This window comes from Carettochelys insculpta, chromosome 8 (genome assembly GCF_033958435.1).
Source record: "Carettochelys insculpta isolate YL-2023 chromosome 8, ASM3395843v1, whole genome shotgun sequence".
Taxonomy (NCBI): Eukaryota; Metazoa; Chordata; order Testudines; family Carettochelyidae; genus Carettochelys; species Carettochelys insculpta.
The window spans coordinates 36,553,422-36,571,113 of NC_134144.1; the positions used below are offsets into that span (position 1 = coordinate 36,553,422).

General features: G+C 40.2%; 1 protein-coding gene across 1 annotated transcript in view; it reads right to left on the minus strand.

The window, feature by feature from the left end:
- Positions 1 to 502: 502 nt before the first annotated feature.
- The window catches only part of GAD1 (glutamate decarboxylase 1), a 39,437-nt gene continuing 22,247 nt past the window's right edge, over positions 503 to 17,692 (minus strand). The window contains exons 9-16 of the mRNA XM_075001893.1: positions 17,566 to 17,620; positions 15,448 to 15,564; positions 15,125 to 15,189; positions 11,941 to 12,019; positions 10,186 to 10,335; positions 5,929 to 6,036; positions 4,181 to 4,270; positions 503 to 676 (exon numbers count right to left, since the gene is read on the minus strand). Of these exons, the coding sequence (XP_074857994.1) occupies positions 503 to 676; positions 4,181 to 4,270; positions 5,929 to 6,036; positions 10,186 to 10,335; positions 11,941 to 12,019; positions 15,125 to 15,189; positions 15,448 to 15,564; positions 17,566 to 17,620 (838 nt within the window). The remainder of the gene's footprint in view (positions 677 to 4,180; positions 4,271 to 5,928; positions 6,037 to 10,185; positions 10,336 to 11,940; positions 12,020 to 15,124; positions 15,190 to 15,447; positions 15,565 to 17,565; positions 17,621 to 17,692) is intronic.

Consider the following 17,692-nt stretch of genomic DNA (forward strand, 5'->3'; position numbering starts at 1 on the left):
TATATATATATGTATGTATATATATGTATATATATATATGCTGTACATATATATTTTGCAGAGTTCTTAATTCTCTATTTTAATATTCAGTTTTCTGATTACTATAATAAACAGATTAAAATAAGAATCAATAGTACACTTCAAGATAATATATTTTCCTTCAGTAAAATGACCTACCAGTACATATATGTTTCAGTAACCCATACGTGCTGGAACTAAGGATGCTAGGTTTGCTGCCACACCCCCTGGCTTGAAATGGTTTCCCTCATATACAGGGGTTTACAGGCTGGTTCAATGGCTCTCAGCACCACCACTTGGCAAATTATTCCAGCACCCTGCAGTAACCTACAGATTTTTGTTGTTGTTGTTGTTGTTTTTGTAGAGTGTCTTAGGAGAGTAGAACATTTTGAAAGGGAATTTCCTTCAAGTGTGTTCTGCAGAACTGGGTAAAAAATAGCCAGTGCTGGAAAACAGTGGACTAGAGAATAGTTTGCCAAGAATATTACAGATCCTGCCCCAATCTCTCTATTTCTTCAATGAGGAAGTCAATGTCAGATTTAGTGGCTGCTGGGTTTGAGATAACCATTCGGAAGAAGTTGACTTTATCTCCCAGCGGTTGGTATCCAACCATTGTGGTGCCTGACTCCATCATCAGAGCTTTGATCTTTGGTGCCACCTTTATAATTAACACAAAATAGGAAAGAAAATTAGAACTTTTTTTCTTTTCTTACTTGTCACAATATTTGCTAATTCATTTAGAGAAGAGAACAATTACGCCAGAAATGAATGTTTACATGAAATGTGTGTAGAAAGAAAATGCTTGGTTACATATATAAAACAGTAATATGTGTATTAGATATTCAAAATCTTTTCATACTTAATGTTCTAAGATGTTATTAATAGCAATGATGTCATTAGTACCAATTATGTCAATCTATAACCATAGCTTAAGCAAACAGTCTTCCTTATTAAGCTACTAATAAATTTTAGGGTACTGGAAGAATTTACAAATCTAAGTTTCTGTCACTATTTATCGTCTGATTAAGTATGGCAATTCTAGCAGTTTGGACAATGAAAAAGTAACAAAGCCAATTTCACTGAGGTTTATAGTCTGACTTTCAACTTCTCAATTATTCAGTATTCAAATGACAAACCTTGAGAGCGCACCATTAAATGCAAAAACAGCTCAGGAAAAAAGGAATTCCGTGGAAAATTTTGACTGCAATGATTTTTTATGGCTTTTTAATCAAAAAAAGCAAGTAAAGGCAACGTTTTCCATTAAAGTTTTAGTTTATTCAAACATTTCTGTCCAATTCAGATGGAAAATTTTCAGCCAGCCCTATTGGCTACATCTACACTACACAGCTTTTGAAAGAAGCCCTTCCAGAAGATCTCTTCTAAAAGAACTTCTTTCGAAAGAGTGCATCCACACAAACAAAAGTGGATCAAAGGATCGATCTGCTCTTTTGAAAAAGAGCATCCACACAGCCCCTGCTCTTTCGAAAGAAAGGGGCCAAGGATTGAAAAAAAAAGGTGCCATGAGGACTGCTCTTTTGAAAGAGCATCCCTAAGGGATGTCTACACACATTTGCTTTCAAAAGAAGATTTCAAAAGAGGCATTTTTCCTGAAACGGCAGTGGAGGAGCACTTTTGAAAGAAGCGCCGCATTCTTTTGATTTACTTTCGAAACAATGCTTTTTGTGTGGAGTAACACAATGGGATCTTTCGAAACAGCCATCATCTTTCAAAAAATCTTTCAAAAGAACTTGCTAGTGTAGACCCAGCCATTGTGTAAAGAAAAATGTCAACTGATTTTTTTTTAAAACCATTGAAATATTTTGCTTGGTTTATAACATCATGCACTTATAAAATTTTTCTTCTTTATTTTCACTTTCAAAGGAAAAGGTCCATCAAAGTGTTAACATAGTCACAGTAGCTGTTAATAAACAGATGAGCAACTTGCAGTTCCTCTCCTAACTGTGGGCCAGATTCTTTCACTTTTCTTATCTTGAGTAATACTCCACATGAGTAAGAGTGGCACAGTCTAGTCTTATGAAATTGCATGTATGTCCAAGAAGGCTCAACAGAGTATATACAGGCAGGGTAAAAAAAATGATCATCAGAACTACTGCATCCCAAACTAGCTCCCTACCCTTTTATCCATCTCTGGATGCTGCTCCGACACTTCTTCCTTGATGTTTTGTAATTTCCTATCACCAGCTCAGATGGTGAAATCAAATACTTCATCTTTCGTTCTAGGCTGTCTGCTTACCATCACTCTTGGCAATTCCATTAGTCATCTTGCCCCATAAGTTCATGTCAATAATTTTACCTTCTCTCTGTCTTCTTTTCCCACAACGATGATGCCACAGAATCCTGCTGGTTCTTCCTCTACAACATTCCATATGCCCTCTCCTTTCTAAGACCACCACAAACACTCTTGGACAGGGACCAATTATTTCATTTTGACAACTGCTGCCTCTTTTTGCCTCTGAGATTCTTAATCTCACTCGAGTATTTTAAACGGATCCAAAACGATGCCCCCCCACACCATATACTCAGCTTGCCATTCTGCCCCATCCAATCCCTCTTTAAATCCTTCTGCTGGCACTTCTGTGTTAGTGAATCAGCTGTAAACTCCTCAGCCTAGTCTTCAAAATGTTTCATCACTTAGCTCAGGGACCAGCAACCTTTGGCACGTGACCTGTCAGGCTAATCCATTGGTGGGCAGTGAGACCATTTGTTTCAATAGAGCAACCCCCGCCCCAGCTTCCAGAGAACCACAGCCATTGGGAGCTGTGGAGGGGGAGACAAGTGCCTGCGGAGACTCATTATAAACAAACTGTCTGATGGCCCACCAGCAGATGACCCAAAAGGGCATGTGCCAAAGGTTGCGTACCCTGACTCAGCTTCTAACCCCTCAATATCTTCTGTAGTATCTGCAACGTCATTGCTGCTCACGCCATTGTAGTTGCATAACGGAACCGCCCTTTTGAGTCCTTCTTCCAGTCTTATCTATGCCTTCACTATCATCCCAAATGCCTGGAAATCTCTTCCACGCCCCAGCTCCTGGCATGTTTCCATTTTCTACGCTAAGACATTCCTTATGACAAATCTCTCCCCAAAAGCCTTCAATGCCTCGCACGTCCAAGACAAAAGTGTTCGCTAAAAAGCTAAATCAACTATTTTCTAAAAAATCATGCAATGTATAAGATTCCAACTTCTCCGTCCTATCACACTGCTTTGCATTGCTTGCCTTCTCCCCAGCCTTATGTTGTCTATTCTATTATGGGCAGGACCTTGTCTACATACCTGCCCATTAAGTTACACTCTTCTGGGGCTACGCAAATCATATTTAACACAGAAGAACTGGTTATGTTCCATGTCTGATTCCAAAGGAGAATTTTTCACTTCAGCCCCAATAAGAACAGGGGAGGAGGTGGGCCAAATGTCAAGATACAGGGGCCAGGTCATCAAAGGAAACTCTGAGGTAGAGCTGTTCTGGAGTTCGGTTTGGAAAATGATTTGTTGCATCCAAAGTGTTTCGTAGCAATGAATGTGGTTCAAGAAGGCTGACTGATGACATGGCTGGGTTCCTGGTGGGCTGCTGGGGAGCTCAGGTTTCCATGGTCTGGGGCAGTCCTGCCATGGAGACTGTTCCTGGACCCCAGAAATTCCAGGCTCCTGCACCCAATGGCTCTCTGGCTGTCTAATCTCCAGGCTGCAGGAATAGAGCAGCCCAGGGCGCTAGCTAGCATAGGAATCTGGAAGCCCTGAGGTTCTTGCCCTAGTCAGTCTGCCTGGTCTGAGTGCCCAAAGACAGACTGTTGAAAACCTGACAGCTGTGAACTGAAAGGGACATTATTCTTGTCACTTTCACTTCTGCCTATCACTGAAAAGCAGCTGTGAAACTGACAAGAATCATTGACAAGAATCATGACAATCTCAGTGAGCAGCTGCCATGGTCCTGTGGGAAATGTTTATTTTTAGAAATACCATGTGTTGGCATTTGCAAAACAGCGATTTTATAGATCTCCTCTTTCCCCGCTAAATGGAAATCCCAAATTTCCATCAGCTGTATTTGGGAAGCCTGGCTCAGAACCAGGCTCAATCAATCATAAACAGAACTCTTTGGCTGGGAAATGAAACAATATATTATACATTTAATCGGGCAGCATACCCTATGCAGCTTTTCTTGTCTCTCCTCAGAATCTGGTATGCCCCTGAGACTCGGAGGAATGTACCAGAAACATACATTTGTGTGTTCAGGCTGCAAAAAGAAAAAGAATGAATGTGTAAGTGAATGAGCACAATACAAAAACATAGAATAATCACCAGTCCCCTGAAGGTCAATACATTGTTCTTGAGTATTTTATTAAAGAAGTGGAGTACAGACATTTTAAGGCTATTAGTTCTACATATTAAAAATACATCATGTATAATGTGGCTACTTCAGTCTATCTGTAGCTACCATCTTGAATTCACTATGCATTGTCCCTTTCACGATATTTTAGTGTACTGAGGAAGTACAAACACGGTTCAACACCTACATAATTTTAAGAGGATATGCTTTCCAAGGCTGCAGTGCCAGACAACCCCTTCCCCCACTCCCTATACCCACGCTGTAGTCAATGACATTCTACACAGAGAGGTCTTCTGTAAGTGAACACAGATTTTCCTCCTCTTAGAAAGTGAAGAGATACCATGTGCCCATTGTGCTATCAACCAAGACTTCATATAACAGCCGCAGAGGCGGTAGTGGAGGTAGCAATTTTTAGCACACCAGGAATGACAAGGTCTGGAATGTCACCATGAACAGGCTGTATTAAGGTTATGTTCAGACTCTATGAGAAGCCAAACCAGTTCCCCTGCACCACATTCATATGGGAATCTGGTTCTTTGTTGCTAAATATCATCTGAAGCATTCAGCTCCTGGGCCAATACAGTATACTTTAATGAGAAAAGAAAAGAAAGGGGATTAAAAAAAAAGAAATGTGGGGAGCAGGGTGACCATATTTCCCTAGGCCAAATGTCGGATACCCTGGGGTTGACGGAGTGGTACCTTCCTGACACCTGAAATACAACTGTCCTGGTCAAAATGGTCACGCTACTCAGGCGTTGGCTGCCCTGTGGGGGCTGCCACCCTGCTGTGGGGTTGGAGTACACCCAGGTGCGTCGGCAGTTGCAGCTCCCAGTTGCCGTAAGCCTTGGGACACCAGGAACGGGATTGCAGCTCTGCAGGCAAAGCCCCTGCCTTCCCCAACCTGTAGGGAGCTGGGAAAGGGGCAGCAGCTGCATCAGTCCAGGTATCCTGAGCCATGGGGAGCCCAGCGGCAGCTGCGCCGGTCCAGTTCCCAGCTCCCCTTACTGATCCGGCTCCCGGCTCCCCGGGGCCAGGCAGCAGCCACGCCGGTCCAACTTTCAGCACTCCCTGAGCTGTGGGGAGCTGGGAGTCAGGCGGCAGCTGCGCCAGTGCTCCTCCTAGTCCTCCTGGGCTGCAGGGAGCCAGGAATCAGACGGCAGCTGTGTCCCCTGATTGGGGGGAAAGGGCAGCTCAGCAGGGGGCCCTAATCCAGGGCATTTAGACATTGTGTTTAAAATTTATCAGGACATCTTCCTGAAGCCAAAACTATGGGGCTGTCCTGGCCAAAACAGGATGGACGGTCACTCGAGTGGGGAGGAAGCCCTTTGTTCGTAACCGAAATCCAATGCTCTGCACGACTGTGAGGGCCCAGCCTCACAAATCAAAGCCACACCACAGGATGACCACCCTGGATTCTTTCACAGTGCAGAGCAAGGCCTCCTTCCACCTTGCCCCAGGGCCTCTGGTGGCTGTCAGTCATGCTTGGAAGGAAATGCACACAGACTTGGTACCCAGGCATCAGGTTATATGAAAAAGTATATTTGGTGTATATAATAATGACTTACCTCTCCATCAAAAACGATCTCAAATTCTTCCCTGTTTTTAATTTTAGTATAGAGGTACTCTGACAGCTCTAGACATTTGTTGATCTGATTTTCAAATCCCACTGTACCCTATTTTAAAAAGAAAATATTTCATTAGTTAAAAAGAGTTTTCCTGCTTTCCTTGTACCATCTAGCTATCTCTTGATTAGCAACTAGATTTCGAGAGAAAATAATATATATATTAGGGCTATTATTTTGCAAGTTAAAATCAAAATCAAGGCATGACCAGTGAAATAAATAATAGTTTTAGTGCAACTTATTTTCTAAATAGTGAACTTCACATGATTAAATGGGATCTAGAAAATTATTATTATTTTATTTGTTTCAAAAATAGCTTTACTTCGGATGACAAATGAATAATAATGAATGAATCAATGTCTTCTGAAAAGCTTTAAAAAATGTTCAGCCTTTTTTTGCCATTGAAATATCAGGAATATTAAGTCTTGAATTTTTTTTTGTGTATGTGTTTTTCTTGAAGACTAAAGAAATGGGGTGAGTATTAAATTTTTCTCCCAACTGTTTGTCAGCAATTGGCATTAAGAAAAACAACCTACAAAGCACATCAAGAGCTTTAAATAGTTTGACTGAATACCCTTTTCTTAACTTGCTCAATTTTCCAGCTGGTCTTTTATTCTGTCATAAACTTATCTGTTCTCCAGTCCTCCAAATGAACAAAACAGCTTATAATAATGATGAAAACCTGGAAAAATAAAGCTTTAAAAATATGGAACATCCTTGTGCCTCATTGGACAGGTTATCATCATCATCATCAATAACCGTGGGCTCAGCGCCCATTGGTGTCTGATGCCTCTCTCACTATTTCCTTCCATCTTTCCCTATTCACTGCAGAGTGGCTTAATTTCTGTAGACTAGCTCCGCACCAATCTACTACATCATCTATCCATTCTCTGTGGGGTCTGCCTCTCCTATTTGAACTATCCATTATGCCGAATACGAGGGTCTTGATTTTTCATTCTTCATTCATTCTGCAAATATGTCCAAATAGTTGTAGCTTCTGTTTTATAACCTTCTGCAGCAGGTTCTCTTTTGGCTGTATCTTCCTATATAATTCCTCACTGGTGACCCCTGCATCCATCCTATTCTCAGAATCTTCCTATAACAACTCTTTTGAACGCCAATATTTTTCTTTTCGAATCTTTCGAAAAGGCATATACATATTTTTCCCCCTCGCAAGTCACCTTTCAGCAAGAGTGAAACATGTAATGCTGGATGCACAGGTCCTCTAAACTGTGACAAAATTCAAACTGAAAGAGTATTTGTATGACGAATCCAGGTCACAGACAAATAGCCAGAGGGTTCAATGTGATATTTTGGAGGCAAACTTGTGCTGTTTTTGGCACCTGTTAATACTGGAAGAGGAACCTCCACAGCTTCAATGCCTTGTTTGCCCACAAATCATTCAAAGGCAGCTGTTACAGTACTGTATAACAGCCAATGTATTAGAAGCAGGTCCAGCCCCAAACCTTCAGAGCTGAAAGTAAAAGACCCAGATCAAAATGCTGTCTAAATGCATCAAACTTGGCACTCATTTGAAAGTGTTCAGTTGAATTTTGTCTTGTGGTAGGTCTACAACTTGTTTTTATAAAGAATCAAAAATATCTGACTCCAATTCTAAATGGCAAATATGGCCTTTAGCACAGTATTACTTGGATGTCAGCTCCCGGGGGCTGAAGGCCATGCACTTGTACAGCAGCTAATACAATGGGGTTCTGTTCCAAAACTGGGGCTCTGAGGCACTAGAACAATACAAATAATAAAGAATAACAATAGCAAACATCACACTTGTCCTCTTGTTCTCTCTGTGTGCAGCAGTGAGTAGCAATCTACACTGTTGATCTTAGCCTCTCTCTCCCTCCCCCTGAGGCAGAGGAGGATGTTCTATATTCATGCTCGATTTTGGTGTACTATACGGCTAACAACCAAAATAGTGAGGATGGCCTGCCAAGAGAGTGCAACACTGTGGGCAAAAAGGAGCTTACTGGTTTTTTCAAGGAAAGCCAAATGCACTGAAAACATGTGTGATGCTGATTTGTAGAAGGCCAGCTGATCTATGGGCGACACAGGGTTGACAGATTCTGTATTGTGTAAATAGTGGTTAGTACCTGACCACTGAATAGTTTCAATTTATGGGTCTGAGTCCAATTTTACTGCAGCCAAAGAAATTGGTAAAATGAACACAAGAAAAGATCATGTAGGATGCTGTGATAATGCTTCATGCTTTTGCAAATCTGAACGTTAGTATTTTATTCAGTTATATTTCCTTTGCTGTGATATTTTTAAAGACACTGAGAATTCCTGGAAAACTTTGAAAAATGATTTTGTTTAAAAAACAAAAACATAGAAAAACACTTGTGTAGCCAGACAGAATCCCCCTGCTCTACTCCATCTCGCCCCTTTTAGGTGCCTCTGAGCACAAAGCACAAGGAAACAGCGCAGTCTTAGAATGTTTGAAAGCACAGATGTGCTTATCTCAAGCCCAGTCTTTTGATGCTTCAAAACACAGATGTGCTGTGTCAGCATAACCCTGGACTGAAGAATACAGACAAGGGGGCTAACAGGCTAGCTGTTGACCACAGGGCCTCAAACTGCCCTTGGCTGGTACTGATAACTGATATGCCCACACTTCGTCCCAGAAGAGGAATCTCCCGCCCATACAAAAAGAACGTACTGTTTTAATGATTTAGTTATCTCTGTCTTACAAGTGTAAATTAAATTGCAACTGCCTTGTAAGAACTGGCATCACAAAGACGAACCAGTACAATTTGTACCTTTAGATAAGGAAGAATGGGCATGACCCAAGGGGTATAAAGAAGGGCCCAGCAGACCACTCTAACTGAGCTCCAATCACCTATACCTGCTGGTCGGGTAAGGTCTTTGCCTCCCGAGGACTGGGATTCAGTGAACGACGTTGGCTACGCCAGGAGTCGAAGGACGCAGGGGTGAGAATTATACCTGCAATGTACTTTTGTGCACATTTAATAGTAAGAGCTCTTTAGGCTGAGGCATCTGGTCCTCAAATGGGTAACTTTTCACTTGTAATCTAACTGGCATGTCATATGTATCATCCTACTAGTAGTTAAGAAGATAGAGCAATAACCTTGTAACCATTAAGATTCTTGTTTCTGCTTTTAATAAATAGCAACCATTTTAGCTTTCAGCCTGACTCCTTCCAGTTACTGTAACTCGACCGAACACAAAACAAAGAACTTCAGCCGTCTGGCTATATCAGCCTGGTCAGTGGTAAGGTGCAGTAAAAGCTGAGCGCTGAGTCGTGTCGCCTCCATGGGACAGACTCCTGGGGCACCCGTCAGCCTCCCTGGCTGCCCAATGCGAAGGGACAGTCTGTCCTAGCAGTTAAAGACTCGGGTGGAATAAGCTCTCTGCACCAACCTTTGGGGCACCCGTCAGCCACACTGGCTGCTCGCTGCGAAGGGACTGCCTCTGCTAGCAGTTAAAGACTCGGCTGGATCTCTGGGGCATCCATCAGCCACTCTGGCTGCCTGCTGCAAAGTGACTGCCGGTCCTAGCAGTTAAAGACTCGGGTGTGATAAGGCTCACAGACCACTCATTACCCAGCCATCGGCTAACAACTTGTTATTTGTTTCCTTCATTCTTCAGCATTAAAAAATCAGTAGTAAACAGGAGCTTTCATTCAGAAGACTTCATCTGCTGGTCAATTCTCCTCTGAAGTCAGAATCTTCTTTATATGACTGAAGTGTGCAATAATTTTAATTTCGTAAAGGCTGAGATTGTGGCCACCTTTTCAACTGAATCACAGAGTTAGGTGATTTTCCCTGACTGTGCACTGTAGAAATGGCCACAGAGTAATACGATTCCATGTACAGGAACACAAAGCAAGAATGTAAGAGCTATTATTAGGAAGAAGATGTATTTTCCTGCAAATTTGGACCTCAATCCCACAAATACTTATGCACACGCTCAACACGAGTCTTGTGAGTAGCCCCATTTACTTCAATGTGATTAATGTTCAGCATGATCCTAAATGTTTGCCTTTGGAAGCAATTCTGCAGTCCTTTGTCAGGCAAAAAGCTCTTCACGGAAGCAAGCTTTGTTTTTTACATTTTCCATCATATCCAAATAACTATCCAACAACATAGGTATTTTCTCTATTGCATGAAACTTACACATGAACTAAATATATTTCTGAGTCATTTTACATGTATATTAATTGGTTACCTTAGCTTTCCACATCAACCAGAATTTGAAAATATCCACATGACGACCACATTGTATTGCTTTATCCCCAGTGTCGTAGGATATATCATATTGTTTGTCTTGCTGGAAGAGATATCCAGCACACATCTGATTGCAACCTTGAAGTATACCCTATTATGAAAAAGAACACATGCATAAATAAACAAATAAAATATAGTCATTGAATACATACAAACATGTATTGTAGAAGAATTGTACTTTTAGAGATCAAATTTGCAGATACTGACCTGTACTTGAGGGCACAAGCTGTAGACACAATTTTGTACACTCAATTTAGTCATTTAGATGTCCAAGTTCCTGATTATTCAAGTGGTAAGAGCGCATGCATATCATGCTGCGATATTACATGCATATCACACTGAGATAAAAATAAGTGTTAACAATACTTTAAAAAATGTTCCTGAAAATGCCAGGCTACATTTATTTGAATTATGAGTAGTCAAAACAAATGCTTCCTGTTCGAAATACCAATATCCTAGAATGTGAGACTCATCTTTCTTAGCAAGTAAGACTTTCAAGTGTTAATTTTTCATTGTAATTCTCTCTCTCATTATGTTTATTTTGAACTGTGAGACTGTGGGTTTCTTCTGGCACATAATTTAATTTCCAGGGTGGAAGAAGGCTTCGACTTCATCTAGGGCCCAATTCTGTTGATAAGCATGAGCATAACTGGACTCATACTAGACACTTTCTGCTTTTACAATAAAATGAAAAAGAAATGTCCTACTTTTTCATTAGCTTGGCTATTAATATTATTTTCCCTTGTCTGCATATTAAACATAAAGAACAAACAAAGTTCTCATGTTTTGTGTTATCTAAAGTATATAGACTATATTTTCATACTAGATCTCAATGCACTTTATAAAAGAAGGCAATTATCCCCATTCATGTTTGGGGAAACTGAGGCACTGGACGATAAGATAGTTTGCCCAAGGTCACCCAGCAGATCATAGCTGAGCTGACTAAAACGGAGGCCTTCTCATTCTCTCTCTAATAATCTATGCACTAGATCCGTGTTTCTGAACTTTTTTGATAAAGAGCTTCCTACCTTCCTAAACTGTGTCGGGGGGGCTCTCAGGAACCAGCACCAGTCTGTGGACTGGTCATTGAGAAACATTGTACTAGACCCCTCTGCCTCTCTGACTACCTACATCCAAGTGTGCACAGTTAGACAAAGTAATGGAAATTTGAAAGAATAAAACATTCCTGCACACAGATGATAATATTCACACACTGAAAGAGAAGCATTTGAATCCTATCCTGCTCCCATTGATGGCAAAGGCAAAACATCAAGGATCAACTCTAACATTGCTCTAGAGTCAAACTAAAAGTAATGTGGCTGCTTTCCAGCAAGGTTTAGAACTTAAGCCACCTGTGCAATGCAAAAATTTTTGTTGCTTATTTTTAAAGCCTACTGTGCATCCAGTTATCAAGTCATAGGTTACATGTACTATGCGTTATGAAAACATAGAGGCAGATCCCTCACTTGACATCACTGGAGCAAGCAGATCTGGGCCCACAGCACTTGCTGTGTTAGTGGAAAGCTAACAAAAAGAACATATTTCCTTCCTCCTCCAAATAAAACCAACACAAATCTAGTCAAGTATTCCCTTCAGAAATAAGTCTTTGAAAATAGGCCTTGCATCATGACCTAAAAATTCAGTGTTCATTTCATGAATGTTCTGTTGCAAAACTATCAAATGGCATATACCAGACCTTTTCCCGAATCAGAATGGCCGAACACTGTAACAAAACTCCCATCATCTTGTGTGGATTCCACGTGACCGAGTTGGCTCTGCAAAAAAATTGTTTGCTCTCAGAATAGATATGGAAAACAAAGATAAACTTATCCCAGTGTAAAGCCAGTGTAAGTAATAACAGAATCGGGCCCACACAGTTAGCTGTCATAAACAGGTTAGGTATTTGCCTAATTCATCTAACTGTGGAGAGTATCAGCCTCTTGGATGTCACCTTTCCAGATGTGCGCCCTAGGAAAGCAGCTTTTCTAGGACTGATATTACTGTGTCAGCCAATACTGATTACTTGATAATGTAATTAATGTCAACCAATTAGTGTCAGACTATGCTGATTACTTGATATTGTAACTTTATTCCCAGAAGAATCACCTTCTGGAGACAGCACTAACAGGATTAACAAAAACAGCACGACAGCTTTCATTAGTTCAAAGTACCTGCAGGTGGGCAAGGAATTATGGAGACATTCTCAGACCCCAGGTATCTACAGTTCTTTGCTAAATGGCTGGTGCTGTTATAGTTCTCCACTCAGAAAAGGAAAGGAAAAAGGCTGCTGATTCTTATCCACTTTTCCAGTGAGAGCTCTAAGAATCTTTCTCTTTTTAATTTGTCAAACATATAGGCTATTAAAAAGCTATAAAAATCTTTAAAGTGCATGCCTACATATGATGTATAATTTTTTAGGCTGAAGAGTCAATGGATATGCAAGATCAATTAGTTGACTTGCCAAAGATGTCCAGTGTTTTAAGCACACTATCCTTCACCTTGTGCTAGAAATGTCCCGACAGATATCCTCCAGATGACTGGAAGATAGATAATGTGATGCCAATCTTTAAAAGGGGCTCCAGAAGTGATCCTGGCAACTACAGGCCAGTCCATCTGACTTCAGTACTGGACGCACTGGTTGAAACTCTAGTAAAGAACAGAATTTTCTGTCATATTGATGAACATAATTTGTTGGGGAAAAGTCAACATGGCTGTTGTAAAGGGAAGTCATGCCTCACCAATCTATTAGAATTTTTTGAAAGGGTAACAGGCATGTAGACGGAGAGATCCTGTGGATGTAGTGTACTTAGATTTTCAGAAAGTCTTTGACAAAGGTGCCTCACCAAATGCTCTTAAGCAAAGTTAACTGTCATGGGATAAGAAGGAAAGTCCTCTCTTGGATTGGTAGCTGGTTAAAAGATCAGAAACAAAGGGTAGGAATAAATGGTCAGTTTTCAGAGTGGAGAGAGGTAAATAGTGGTGTCCCCCAGGGGTCTGTGCTGGGACCAGTCCTATTCAACATATTCATAAATGATCTGGAAAAAGGGATAAACAGTGAGGTGGCAAAATTTGCAGATGACACAAAACTACTCCAAATATTTAAGTCCCCAGCAGACTGTGAAGAGCTACAAAAGGATCTTAATAAATTGGGTGATCAGGCAACAAAATGGCAGATGAAATTTGATGTTCATAAATGCAAAGTAATACACTTTGAAAAATATAATCCCAACTATATGCATAAAATGATGGGGTCTGACTTAGCTGTTACCACTCAAGAAAGAGATCTCAGAATCATTGTGGATAGTTCTCTAAAGACATCCACTCAGTGTGCTGTGGCAGTCAAAAAAGCTAACAAAATGTTGGGAATCACTAAGAAAGCAATAGATAATAAGACAGAAAATGTCATATTACCTTTATATAAATCCATGGTACGTCCACATCTGGAATACTGTGTACAGATGTGGTTGCCCCATCTCAAAAAAGATATATTGGAACTGGAAAAGGTTTGGAAGAGGGCAACAAAAATGATTAGGGGTATGGAGCATCTGCCATATGAGGAGAGATTAATAAGACTGGGACTTCTTAGTTTGGAAAAAAGACGATTATGGCGGGATATGGTAGAGGTATATAAAATCATGACTGGTGTGGAGAAAATAGATAAGAAATTGTTATTTACTCCTTCCCACAACACAAGAACTAGTGGTCACCAAATGAAATTAATAGGCAGCAGGTTTAAAATAAACCATAAGAAATATTTTTTCACATAATGTACAATTAACCTGTGGAACTCCTTGCCGGAGAATGTTGTGAAGGCCAAGACTATAATAAAGTTTAAAAAAGAACTAGATAAATTCATGGAGGTTAGGTCTGTCAATGGCTATTCACCAGGATGCGCACGGATGGTGTCCCTAACCTCTGTTTGCATGAGGCTGGAAATGGGCGACAGGGAATTGCTCACTTGATGATTACCTGTGCTGATAAAACAGTATCAAGGGGGAGTAGGTGAGTCAAGAGATAGATTCTCACATAGGTTCCTGATCTAGAGGAACAGGACTGTGCAATAGGGAATGCTACAGAGGCCAATGGAGGTAAAGTATATTTTCCGCAGGCCATTTTCTGGCCTTAAGCTTTTGGTAGCCCTCATGGTAGATGTGTCCCTGCTCTGAAAAGGGAGTAGCTTTTTGAGCAATGTATTTGAGGAACCATTAGTCACGCATTGAGGTGCAGGGATTTTGTGATGCGGTGCTGCCACAAGACCCATATGTAAGCTTTGTGAATCCTTTTTGTCCCTGTGTAATAGAATGGTACCGGCCTTGCTGAGGTCATGGCCATTTTCAGGCCTGGAGAAGGAAGATCTGCCCATAAAAACTGCTGCCAATGTGACCCCAGCACGTGTCCCTCTAGTTAACGTTTACATCATCAGCTCTTATGGACAGAAGATTCATCTGTAGCTAGAATAAAGTGTCGCTATTTACTGGAAGTGAGTTCTAAGAGTTTACAGAAGACGATTCCCACCCTCTTCACACACATATATTCACATTCAGATCCCTTCCCTGGATACCTCTTATTTTTCCTCCCACACCAAGTCTAGCCTTTTAATCCTTAAGGCCCAGCCCAGCCTAAATCTAATTTCCTACAGGTGGTCTCCATTGTCTCCTTATCCCACTCCAGCTCTGAAATTGTCTCCCTTCAGTTACATTTTACTTTGCCTTCCATCACTGATCTCCTCTACAGTGTAGTTTTCAATCCCCTGGAGGACCTTTTATTATTTGTGTTGTTTCTGTCAATTTACAGTGTAGTCTCCTTTCCACACTCATTTGTTGGAAAGGTCACGTATAAATGCACGGAAAAATACCACCACCAATAAGCCATAGGAGTACCTTTCTATTCCGTTCAGTTTATGGCGATGCTTCCTGGACATTAGAAGTCCACCTCCCCAAGCAGCCTGAAAGTGTTGGAAGAACAAGTGAAGAGTCAATATTTTTAAAAAGTCTAGGATATTTTAGTTTGCTGTGACTCAAGCCCTTTAAACCTTCCGCCCACTGAACAGCTAATGAAAATTAAGTATGTGGAATATTCATACAATGGGGCTTTATATCTATTCACAACTCTATTCACAAGGATTTAAATTCAACACCAAACATTTGCAGATGAGCAGTCTCTTTCACCAGGATTAATTTTAATAAATTATTAAGTTACTTACATCTACATGGAGCCACAGGTTATATTTTTCACATAGGTCTGCAATTTCCTCTATTGGATCAAAGGCGCCATACACTGTTGTGCCTGCAGTTGCGTTTACATAAAATGGAACATATCCCTGAAATATAAATAAATATAATTAATATATTTATAATTAATATAAATATAAATAATGTTGATTCACTGCGTAATCTGGTTCACCTCAAAACTATGACTTGTAAGTGATTTCAGGTACTTTACATGCCTATGATACTGTGTTAATGTTTGTGGGTTTACTACTTAATTTTTCTATTGTTTAAAAAAGTTTTTGTCTCCCTTGTTGCCTCAGGAAAGGCCCACACCAAGAACAATGGAAACTGATTTCCCCTGTGCTGCCAATCAGAGAAAGGGAAAACGGATTATACAAAGCGCTTTCACATACACAAAGTAAACAAAGAAAGAAACTTCTGTAATCTCTTTCAATGATTGTACAATTACGAGACTGTTGCAACTACTTTAAGCAAAAAGTAAATAAATGAAAAATAAAATTGCAGGTGGGTTGCTTTGATATTTCTTGAATACAATAGAAAAAAAGATGCAACTGTAAGACACATCAAACGAAGATGTCTTTGAACTTCATTAAATCTAATGTAAATTGTCCTTACTGACTTATTACTAGCATAGTCAAAGAATATATTTATTTAATATGCAAACTACAAATAATTGAAAATAGGTCCCTTGAACACAAACTTCTGAAGATTCCTCTTTACTGCTTTTCAAACATGAACTTGTTTTGACTTTCCATTTGATTTCTCTCCCATGGAAAATTAAAATGAACATTTAAAGAGGCCAGTCCTACACTCCCACTTTGAAGTCAATAGGAATTCTAGAGAACTTGTAGAGTTAGCCCCCATAAGGTTCTTCAACATTTTAACATGATTTTTCCACATTGATAAACATCTTTTTTCATTTATTCTAAAATAGAAAATTAAAAAGGAAAAAACCCACCCTTTTGTGCTTTGTTCAGAAAGATATATATACCCTGGAGGATAGGGTCAAAATTCAAAATGATCTGGACAAATTGGAGAAATGGTCTGAGGTAAACAGGATGAAGTTTAATACAGACAAATGCAAAGTGCTCCACTTAGGAAGGAACAATCAGTTTCACACATACAGAATGGGAAGCCACTGTCTAGGAAGGAGTATGGCAGAAAGGGATCTAGGGGTTATAGTGGACCACAAGTTACATATGAGCCAACAGTGTTAGGATGTTGCAAAAAAAGCAAACATGATTCTGGGATGTATTAAAAGGTGTGTTATGAAACAAGACACGAGAAGTCATTCTCAAGTCACAAAAAGTCATTCTTCCACTCTACTCTGCAGTGGTTAGGCCTCAGTTGGTGTATTGTGTCCAGTTCTGGGCACTGCATTTCAAGAAAGATGTGGAGAAATTGGAAAGGGTCCAGAAAAGAACAACAAGAATGATCAAAGGTCTAGAGAACATGACCTGTGAAGAAAAGCTGAAAGAATTGGGCTTGTTTAGTTTGGAAAAAAGAAGATTGAGGGGGGACATGATAGTGGTTTTCAGGTACCTAAAAGGGTGTCATAAAGAGGAGGGAGAAAACTTGTTCTTCTTGGCCTCTGAGGATAGAACAAGAAGCAACGGACTTAAACTGCAGCAAGGGAGGTTTAGGTTGGACATTAGAAAAAAGTTCCTAACTGTCAGGATGGTCAAACACTGGAATAAATTGCCTAGGGAGGTTGTGGAATCTCCATCTCAGGAGATATTTAAGAGGAGGTTAGATAAATGTCTATCAGGCATGGTCTAGACAGTACTTGGTCCTGCCATAAGGGCAGGGGGCTGGACTTGATGACCTCTCAAGGTCCCTTCCAGTCCTAGCATTCTATGATTCTTTGATATATATAACTATATGAATTACATAGTAAATGAAAACAAAGATCTGGAAAATATTTCTTGAACAGCAGAGAAACACACAGCTTGACAACCAAAATTACCATCGTGAAATAAAATAAGTCTGGCAGCTTCTAGCATAAATATTCTGATTACTCCTCCTTTTCCAGGACAAACATAATAAATTATTACTCTGAACATTAAAGCACCAAGTATTAAAATGCATACCTTCTGCTTAGCTTCCAGAATTTTCGCTTCCAAATCAGCTGGTATTAATTTCCCTCTGTAATTATGGCAGAAACAAAAAGACAAAAATTAAAGGACTACACACAAAAGAGTATCAGCTACAGCAGGA